The following is an 11,396-nucleotide window of genomic DNA, read 5'->3' as shown; positions in this document are numbered from 1 at the left end:
AAAAACAAACCCCCGCCTCCTGGGAACCGCCACCTTCCCCTCCACAGCCGCTTCCGCGTCTGCAAGGAACTGCGCAGGCGCCTCCCTGCGGGGTGGGCGGGGCCAGAGCCTGAGCTGAGCGGCTCCGCGATGGGGGCGGGGCCGAGCCCGGTGGCCAGGCCTGTGCAGGGACAGAGGGAGGGAGGGAGGGCGGGGCAGCAGGGAGGGGGCAGCCCCGGGTCCCCGCACCTCCTCCCACAGGGACAGCCCTTCCTGGGGGAGTTTCCCACGTCATTGTCAGGGTTTTGGCTGGTGACGCGGCTGCGAAAGGATTCACAAGGGAGAGAAGAGACGGGAGCAGAGGGAGGGCGTTTATTTTACCTCTTTAAAGGGAGGAAAGGGCCCGGTGCCCTCTGATGGCACAAGGCACCCCACATAGAGGGGCTGCTCCTTTATTAGGGTGCTAGCGAGTAAATGGCAGCTGTGGCAAAAGCATGAAGAGGGAGGAGGAACCTGGAATTCACACAGAAGTTTCCCAGCTCCCAGAGGCTGTGCTTAGAGCTACTGGCTGGTCTGCCCTTCAGTTGCAGGTGTCCCAGGGAGGGGACTTTCCCAGGATCTTCACAAGCCGGGAGCACATTCTTACAGTGAAGTTACAGAGAACTCAAAAGGCGGGCAGATTGGGTTTGAAACCAGAAACTTTCTGCCTGCGATGCGCCTGGATCCTTAAACCCTCAGTGAGGAGGGGGGAGGGGCAGGGCAGCCTGCTCTCTCAGCCCCTCCCTGTCTCCCCATCTGAACGGAGAGGCAGCTTGAGTTAGGGAAGCAGGTGGATGGGGGTGTCAGAGATAGACCCAGATATCCATTCATGGTTAGGTTCCTGATGAGATAATGTCCCATCCAACATAGTGAGAAACAAATTTTAATCATGTATTTTTCAAGGGATAAAAATTTCCTGGTTTTAAGTTGTGGTCTTTGAAGTCTTTGTGTTCTTGCAATCATTTTTATTTTTTTAAAGATACTTTTTAAATATTTTATTGATTTTTTATGGAGAGGGAGAGGGATAGTTAGAAACATGGATGAGAGAGAAACATTAATCAGTTGCCTCCCCGACACCCTTTATGGGGGATGTGCCCGAAACCAAAGAAGGGAGGAGCTTGAACCCAAGTACATGACTGCAATTGGAATTCATGGAAGCACTTTAATTAAACAAAAAGTTTCAATGGTCTGTGTGAGGATGAAGAACTGGAAGGTGAAACCACAACTCTCCCTGGCTAGATGGGCAATTTGATACTCACACCAGCAGCCTTTCTTGCTCCCTTCCTCATTCCCCAGGGAGACCAAGACTCAACATGACTGAGTTCCAGAGTCCTTCAGAGGGACAGAATCTGGGATATGAGACTTGGATGACTAAGACATGTGATCATTTAGGACAATAGCATTGCTTAAAAATGAACCTTTTACAGAATACTTATAAACTGCATTACTGTAACAAATGTTTCCAACACTTGAATTAAATTACCTTAAATGCTGTTTTTTCACAACACACCGTATGTTATTTCATGAAGCATTTGGATATAACACCTTTTCCAAAATTAAGTGCACATAAAAATAAACATTTCTGACTTATAAAAAAGACATTGAGCCCTAACCAGTTTGGCTCAGAGTGTCAGCCTATGGACTGAAGGGTCCCAGGTTCGATTCCAGTAAAGGGCATGTACCTTGGTTGCAGGCACATCCCCAGTAGGGGGTGTGCAGGAGGCAGCTGATCAATGTTTCTCTCTCATTGATGTTTCTAACTCTCTATCCTTCTCCCTTCCTCTCTGTGAAAAATCAATAAAATATATTTTTTTAAAAAGACATTGAACTGTCCTTTCCTGATAATATTATCTATAGAAAAATTCAAGAATATGTACAGACAGGTTATTTGATCTCCTTTCATAAGGACCACACTTCTATCAGATGAGGACACCCCCTCTTGTGACCTCATATAATCTTAATGACCTCCCTAAGCACCATATCTACAAATACAGACATATTGGGGGTTAGGGCTTCAAAATATCCATTTTTCAGGGGACACATTTCAGTCCTCAACAGTCTCAAGTTCATTATCTGTTATATAAAACCATCCCAAAATGGATTCTTTTTTTTCTTTTTCTTAACATATTTTTATTGATGTCAGAGAGGAAGGAAGAGGGATAGAAACATCAATGATGAGAGATAATCATTGATTGGCTTCCTCCTGCAAGCCCACACTGGGGATTGAGCTCACAACCTGGGCATGTGCTCTTTCAGATCCCAGGCCAACGCTCTATCCATCGAGCCAAACTGGCTAGGTCAAAAACGAATTCTCTTAATGCAACAATACTTCAATATTTCTTCTGAGTCTATGGGTTGGCCAGGTGGTTGTTCTGCTTCATGTGCTATTGACAAAAGATTTGTCAACTTTTTCACAAGATCAAAACATGATTTCCCAAAACAAAACAAACAGATGATTTCCTGTCCCTCCAGACTTCAATCCCAGGTCCCTCGCTTGCATCGTCCACTAACAGTCTCCTTCCAGGGAAAGCTATTGGAAAACAAGCTAACTGATTTTCACAGGATGAAGGAGAGGCTAGCAGAGCTTAGCACCGAACTTCTGGAGAAACAGATGAATAGACTATTGCTCAGCAAGAGAAATACTACTCCAAGAGGAAACTTGGACAGCGCTACCTCAAGGCCATGCAGTTCAACTTACTGCAGGACTGCAGACCAGCGTATCCATGCCTGCTTCAGTCAGGCTGCCTTTGGATCCCCAGCATTCGAAACCTGGTCACTAGGGGACACTATGAGCTCCGGTTTCCTCCAAGACACCACCTCTTCCCCTGGAAGGCCTCTGTACCAGATGTGGCAGGAGCATTGAGAAACCCTAATTAGAGAACTAAAAGAAGATGCTGCAAAATTTAAAGCTGAATCCTATAGAGCTTGTGCTGTAGGATCGATCAGTCAGTCAAGTTCATGTCAAGATCTACTTTTGAAAAATGCTACAGGAATATAACGGCATTTTGCTGAAAAATTACATGATCTGAAACATAAACAGTAAAAAATTATTTACTGGCCCTGGCCGGTTTGGCTCAGTGTATAGAGTGTCGGCCTGGGACTGAAGGGTTCCAGGTTCGATTCTGGTCAAGGGCATGTACCATGGTTGTGGGCACACCCCCAACAGGAGTTGTGCAGTAGGCAGATGGGCAATGTTTCTCTTTCACTGATGTTTATAACTATCCCTCTCCCTTCCTCTCTATAAAAAATCAATAAGCCGAAACCGGTCTGGCTCAGTGGATAGAGCGTCGGCCTGTGGACTGAAAGGTCCCAGGTTAGATTCCGGTCAAGAGCATATACCTGGGTTGCAGGTACATCCCCAGTAGGAGATGTGCAGGAGGCAGCTGATCGATGTTTCTCTCTCATCGATGTTTCTAACTATCTCTCTCCCTTCCTCTCTGTAAAAAATCAATAAAAAATATATTTTAAAAAAATTATTTACTGGACTGTTTACATAACATTTTTGGCGGAAGCTGTTCCATCCTTGCTGCTTGACACAGTTGCTGCAGGGAAGAAACATGTGCACAGCATATGTTCCAAGGAACCTGGCGTATATGGCATACTGTTCTTAATATGTTTGCTCCCCTTCTTTGCACTATGTGTTCTAACCAGGGCCACCACCCCGAGAAAGGTTGTTTCCCCAGGTGGGAATGTTTCCCTGGAGTTAGGGATTAACGGGACTAGGGAAGGGAATAAATCAGTAAAACCCCCTAGAGTGACAGAAATACCACGTACTACTTATGAGGAACTTAGACTAAGACTGTTAGCAATAAATTTAGGACTTGCTAGGCCCACATCCCTAGGGGTCTACCCACCAGAGAAAGTACCAAAGCCTATAGCCCTAAAAACTCGCTGACCCAGGGCAGTCCCAAGGAAGACCACCAGCTAGGCTAAAAGGACAAATATCAAACAGTTAAAGAAAGAAATACTGCTGCAAGCAATGCAGGCAGGCTCCTTATCTAAAAATCTTATGTGAGTCATGGGAACAGAAAGACTGAAACTAAGTGCCAGGCAGGTAATCACCATAACTAGGAACAATCATGCTTAAGCTACATAACCTTTACTTAGGCCATAGAATAGGAAAATCTCCTTCAGTTATTTCCTTATAGCTTAACAGTAGAGCAGAATAGTGACCTTGGAGTAGAAATAACAAATAGAATGGAATAGAATGTAGAAACACAGACAATAGATAAGATTAAAATCAACAGAGCTAGATAGAGATGTAAGATTTTTAGCAAAGGTCAGATAAGAAACTCTATATAAACATAAAACAAGGAACTGTAAAAGGTTAAAGGAAGAAGGAACCAAGATGGCGGCATAAGGTACAGACCTGTGCGTGCTGCCTCCCACAACATCGAGACTACCAACTATACGACGATCAACTATCATTCAGAACCATGGGAAAGCTTGCCCAGTGGAAGCTCTACAACCGGAAGCAAAGAAAGAGCATTGAGGCTGATTAGGTTGTGCAGAGGTGCCAAGAACAGAGGTACGGAATCACACGCCAGGCGGGTTGCAACTGGGTGTGCGGTTTTTTTCAATCGGAAGGGGCTGTAGACTCTTGAGTCCACTCAGCCTGTTTGGGGCGGGATTCTGAGGCCCCAGATCCCTATGGAGAGAGGCGGGACGGCCTTGCAATGGGCCAGAGAGCGAGTGGCTATCTCGCGGAGCTGGCAGCCAGCACTCAGGGACGCAGGGACGTGGAGTCGCAGAGAGGCCATTGCCCCTTGCTCCGCCCTGGTAATTCCCAGGGACCCCACCCTACTCAATTTACATCCCCATCCAAGCTGTGCCAGTGACACAAAGGGAACTACCTGCGCCTTTGCAGCCCAGCCAAACAGACTGCAGATTTCAACTCCTCACATACATAAGGGACACACTCAAGAAGCAGAATCAGGTTCGGAGGAAGCCGGAGCTGGACCAGGCTGGGCTGGCGTCGTGGAACCACTGTACCAGCAAACGCACAGGCAGGTCCACCAGAACCAGTCTAACATGGGATGCTGAGAGACGGCAGACAGGCAGTCTGTGCACTTGGCAGAAAACGAAATGCAAGCAAGCATACCATATATTGAGCAACCAGGAAAGCCTGGAGTTTTTGTCCAGCAAGGAGCCACCCAACAAAGGACGGAATGCCAAACTTTGTGTTGCTGAGACAGCCCCCATGAGGCCGAGGCGGCCCCTGTGAGGTTGAGATGGCCCCTGTGAGGCTGGGACGGCCCCTGTGAGGCTGAGCAGGCCCCCGTGAGACTGAGATGGCATATGAGAATAAACAATGGACACAAGAGACCGGGGGGTGGGGGAGGCTGGGGGAATGTCAAGAGGGGGAAAAAGGAGACATGTGTAATACTCTTTGTAATACTTTAAGAAATAAAACAAAATTTTTTAAAAAAAGGTCAAAGGAGGACCCAAAGTATACCATGATGTAACTATAGAGGCATGCTTATAGAATCAAATAGTATAAATACAGCGGTAACAGGACAATAAATAAGAACCTGACTATGCTGATCATCTGAACGCTGTCTCCATATCCTTCAATCTTCGCCGATGCCGTACACACCTTTGGGAAACCCTGGACTGCTGGGGCTGGACACTAGCACATTTTGTTTTACATTAGACAGTTGATGTGAATCCTTTATTAAAGAAAATTTTTTGATTGTATGTTAAAAAACAACAACCATGGGGTCCTGGGGACGAGGAGAACCTAAAGCCTTAGACTTAAGACCTTAGATCAGTGATGGCGAACCTATGACACGCGTGTCAGAGGTGACACACGAACTCATTTTTTTGGTTGATTTTTCTTTGTTAAATGGCATTTAAATATATAAAATAAATATCAAAAATACAAATCTTTGTTTTACTATGGTTGCAAATATCAAAACATTTTTATATGTGACACGGCACCAATGTTAAGTTAGGGTTTTTCAAACTGCTGACATGCTGAGCTCAAAAGGTTCGCCATCACTGCCTTAGATCTTAGCTCCTTTAGCTAAGCTCCTCTGACTCCCAAATGCCTTTCAAAATTATATTTCATCTCCAAACTCTTTATTAGTATCTGGACTCCTCTTATTTAACATCTATGCACAGCCTTCTCCAGATTCATGAACCCTTCTTGATGCTGGGACAAAAACCCCAGCAGAGTAGTGTGTAATAAACATTCAAATTTTGAACAATACTTGAAAGGCACTTTGGCTGTCTGTCTAGGGTGGATTCAGTCATATTTTGAAATCCATAATCAATTATATACTTAGATAACGTTTTTACATCTTTAAAGTCACTTTGAGGCATAAATTCCTTGGAGTTTTATAAACTGTACATTTTGAACAAAAGTCCCTCCTCCTATAACATGAATGTAGAATTTGTATCCAGTTAAAATACCTGTTACTGACTGAGGCTGTAGGTCCAAGTATATGATTTGCCACATTCTTCAGATTTAAGGTATCCCTCTAGAACAGTGGTTCTCAACCTTCTTAATGCCAAGACCCTTTAATACAGTTCCTCATATTGTGGCAACCCCCAGTATCATTATTACAAATTGAACGTAATTAAAGCAGAGTTATTAATCACAAAAACAATATGTAATTATATATGTGTTTTCCGATGGTCTTAGGTGACCCACAGGTTGAGAACCGCTGCTCTAGAATGAATTCCAATGTGAGGATTAAGCTTCAAATGCTGATTAAAGACTTTAGGACAATGTTACATTTGTATTGTTTCCCCAGTATATGAATTCTGATGTCGGTTAAAGTTTACATTATGGGTAAGCTTCGTCGCATTCTTTATATCTGCGGGAATTCGATCCAGTAATAATCATCAGATGTTGTATGAGATATGAGGATATACACTTTAACATATGCCTGATAATTTATAAGACCTTATTTATCATTCTCAATGTAGCTTCAACCTTTGAAGCTTAAATCCTTAGATGAAAACTTTATTATTATTGCTGTTTCTCGTTAGAATGATTCCTAAAATGTTGAGCAGGTTAGACGACATGTTAAAGGCTTTCTCACATTTTCTACAGTGTAAGGTTTCCCTCCACTGTAAAATCTCTGATGTGCAGTGAATTTTGAGCTGTGAGTAAAGGCTCCAGCCCATTGTCTACATCTGTATGTTCTCTTTTTAGCATAAAGTCTCTCAGGTACAGTAAGACATGAATGCCTTACAAAGCCTTTTCTAAATTTTTGACATTCATAAGGCTTCTTGCCAGTATCAATTCTGTGATATTCTGTAAGTTCTCACAGCCGGTAAAGGACTTACAACACTCCTCACATCTGTACGTCTTCTCTCAAGTATGAACTCTGCTATACAATAAGGCAGAAACAGTGATGAAAGGCCATTATATACTCTACATTTATAAGGCTTCTCTCAAGTGTGAACTCTCTGATGCTTAGTAAGGGATGCGGACCTGCCAAACGATTTGCCACATTCTCTACATTTAAAAGGCTTCTCTCCAGTGTGAACTCTCTGATGCTTCCTAAGGTCTGAGGAGCTGCCAAAGGCTTTGCCACATTCTCTACATTTATAAGGCTTCTCTCCAGTATGAATAAGCTGATGACGATTAAAATCTGAGGAGTAGCTAAAGGTTTTGCCACACACTTTACATTTATAAGGCTTTTCTCCACAGTGAACTCTCTGATGATAAGTAAAGTGTGAGGACCGGCCAAAGGCTTTGCCACATGCTCTACATTTATAAACCTTATCTCCAGTATGAAGTCTTTGATGTACCTTAAGGGAGGAGGAAGATCTAAAGGCTTTGCCACATTCTCTACATTTATAAGGCTTCTCTCCAGTATGAACTCTCTGATGGTAAGTAAGGACTGAGGACTGGCTAAAGGCTTTGCCACATTCTCTACATTTATAAGGCTTCTCTCCAGAATGAACTCTCTGATGACAAGTAAGGTGTGAGGACCGGGTAAAGGCTTTGCCACATTCTCTACATTTGTAAGGTTTCTCTCCAGTATGAACTTTCTGATGTCGAATCATGTTTGAGGCGTGGAGGAATGCTTGACCACATTCTGTACATTTATAAGGCCTATCTTTAGTATGAACACTCTGATGATTAGTAAGAACTGCATGGTTTTTAAAAGTCTTGCCACATTCTCTACATTTATAAGGGTTTTCTCCAGTGTGAATTCTCTGATGAAGAATATGGGTTGAGTGCTGGCTAAAGATTTTGTGACATTCTGAACATTTATAAAACTTTTCTACCCTATGATTTCTATGATGTTGCGTATGTATTGAGGACTGACTAAAGTCTTTTTCATTTTCCCTAAGTTTGTAAAATTTTGCTTTAGTGTGAATTATTCCCTTATGTACAATAAGAGAGGAATGACATTTAAAGGCTTTGCCACATGCTTTACATTTGTAAGGCTTCTCTCCAGTATAAATTCTCTGATTTAGAGTATAACCTGAAGGCCAATAAGATGTTTTACCAAAATTTTTACATTTATCAGGTTCTTCTCCCCTATGGATTTTTTTGTGTCTATTTAGATTGAATATTTGACTGCAGACTCTCCCACACGGATTCCATTTGTGAGCCTGCTCCCTAGTATGAATATTCTCTTGTTCATCGTCATTTGAAGGCTGCAGAAAAGACTGGACACATTTACTTCCTTTGTGTGTCTTCTCCACAATAGGAATAACCTGATGTATGTTGTGACTGGACATTTGATCAAAGACTTTTCCACTTTTATGATGCTCCTCTCCCAGCTCACTTGTCCGATGACTAAGATATGCCTCTAGCTTAATGTTTTTCCAATGTTCAATCCATTGATAACTTCTATCTCCGTTATGTGTACTCTGGTGATTATGGGAGATAGAAAGACCTTTAGTAACAGTTATAATTTCATTAAACATGTACACTTGTTCCATAAAAACAATTTTGTGATACACATTAAATCAAGATGGTTATATAACAAAAGCTTTCCTAATATATTAGACCCAAAAAAAATATAAAATATTATTGTCAGAGGAAGAAAGAGGAATCCTTGTTTGAAAGATTACCAAATTGTCCTAGCTGGTTTGACTAAGTGGATAGGGCACTGGCCTGCAGACTGAAGGGTCCTGGGTTTGATTTCAGTCAGGGGCACAAGCCTGTGTTGTGGGTTCTATCCCCAGTAGGGGGCGTGCCAAAGGCAGCTGATCAATGATTCTTTCTCATCATTGATGTTTTTCTCTCTCCCTCTCTGAAATCATTAAAAATATTCTTTAAAATAACAATCATAAAAATGAATAAACAAAAGATTACTAAATTGCCCTATCAGAATGGCTCAGTGATTGAGCTTTGACATATGAATAAAGAGATCACAGTTCCATTCCTCAGTAAGGGCACATTGCCTGGCTGCCGGATTAGTCCCTAGTGGGAGGCATGCAGGAGGCCGCCAATGAATGATTGTTTCTCATCATAGATGTTTTCCTCTCCCTCTTCCTTTCTCTTACTCACTGAAATCAATTAAAACATATTTTTTAATTAAAAAAAATCATAAAACATTGCCAAATTGAGCACATTTTAATTTTATAGGTACATTATAAATCTATATATTTTAGAAATGATTGAAGTTTAATCCCACCCTGCATTTTAAACAACGCAAATTATTTACACTAAAGACTATGCGAATTCCTAGTTTTTCCAGATTTCCTTTCCAAGAATGCATAACAGTAAAAACTTGTTTTGTACCTTCACGTGCACAAACACACTGATCTACCAATGTAATGGACATCAAATTGGGAGGTTTCCCAAATTCATAATATACTTGACTTCTTTAGGTAAAAAGAAATTTATTATGATAATTTTTCCAAATTAGTTCTGTTTATATTAATATCCTCTATTGTCATCACACTCTTCCTCAAATTTCAAGGCTTTTATTAAGTGTACGTACACTTAGGAAGTGTACACCTTTTATATCTTACCAGTATTATTTCAGAGAATAAATCTTGTATTCCGGGCTTTGGCATAAAGGCCTGGTTATCTTTAGGTGACATAGCTGAAAGAAAACAAATTTTCCGTTTTGACAATCACGTGAGTGCACTTAGAACTTACCAGCAAGTATTGAGCAAATAACATTTTCGAGTACTCCAAGAACCAGTGTAGGATTGAACAAAAGCTCAAGATAGGTACAACGAGGAAAACTCACATCAAAGAGGGACAAAGAGTTGCTTACATTTGCCAATGATACCTGCTCAAATCCCCTGGCACACAATGGCAGTATTATAAAAACACTCCCAATTCCCAGTTTCTTCACTGGAGAGAGAGATGAGGGAAGTGCATTTGTGCATCTTCTATTTGTGGTGTTCTATTAAAGAAACACGCATCACTTTGATTTCTCTTGAAGAACTTTAGAAAATAAAAGGAATAGTCTGAGTGGTGTGGCTCCGAGGATAAGGGTCCGACCTATGAACCAGAGGGCACAGTTTGGTTACCGGTGAGGGCACATGCGTGTGTTGCGAGCTCATTCCCCAATGTGGGGGAGCCAATCAATGATTCTCTCCATCATGGATATTTCTATATCTCTCCCCAACTCCTTTTGTGAAATTAAAAGGTGTTTTGAAAATATAAAAAAATATATAAGAAGAATAAAATCTTAAATCTCTGCTGGCACACATTAAAGATAATGTGATATCAACGTATGTGGGTACATGGGTAAAAATGGCAATCTGCAGAGTTTTTGTATGCAGTTGACACTATGAGTTAGGATACATTGTTATAACTTTAAGATATTTTAAGTAGTTCTCATGGTCACAAGAAAAAGAGAAAATAAAAATAGAAAATAAATACAATGGCCCTAGCTGGTTTGGCTCAGTGGATAAAGTGTCAGCCTGCGGACTGAAGGGTCCTGGGTTCCATTCTGGCCAAGGGCACATGCCTGGATTGTGGGCTCGATCCCCAGGAGGGGGCGTGCAGGAGGCAGATGATCAATGATTCTCTCTCATCATTGATGTTTCTATCTCTCTCTCCCTCTCCCTTCCTGTCTGAAATCAATAAAGAAATATACTTTTAAAAAATAATAAATAAAATGATCTCTGCTAAGATGTGATAGAATTCTGTATTGCAAATCACAGACTCCATATTTCTAAAAATTCAGATATAGATAATAGAATTAATTTCTCAAAACATGCCATGTAAAACCACCCACAAAGTTAGCTGTGTTCCTATAAGGTAACAAATATTAATAAAAAATAAGAAATTAAGTATGTATTTACATGAATAACAGCATAATTGAAAATGAAATATTAACAATTTACTTCCTAAGAAGGTGCATGACTTGTATGCTGTGAAGCATAAAATATTGCTTGGTGCCCTCTGCAGCATGGGCCCACCCACCAAATGGTTGCAGGTTGTT

The 11,396-nt window shown here is 41.6% G+C and overlaps 1 protein-coding gene across 1 annotated transcript in view; it reads right to left on the bottom strand.

Moving 5' to 3' along the window:
- The window catches only part of LOC102761424 (zinc finger protein 626-like), a 35,977-nt gene that overhangs the window by 17,337 nt on the left and 7,244 nt on the right, over positions 1-11,396 (bottom strand). The window contains 1 exon segment of the mRNA XM_015568637.1: positions 9,967-10,040. Within this exon segment, the coding sequence (XP_015424123.1) occupies positions 9,967-10,040 (74 nt within the window).

This window comes from Myotis davidii, unplaced genomic scaffold (assembly GCF_000327345.1).
Source record: "Myotis davidii unplaced genomic scaffold, ASM32734v1 scaffold965, whole genome shotgun sequence".
NCBI classification, from domain to species: Eukaryota; Metazoa; Chordata; class Mammalia; order Chiroptera; family Vespertilionidae; genus Myotis; species Myotis davidii.
This window is presented reverse-complemented; position numbering and strand designations above follow the sequence as displayed.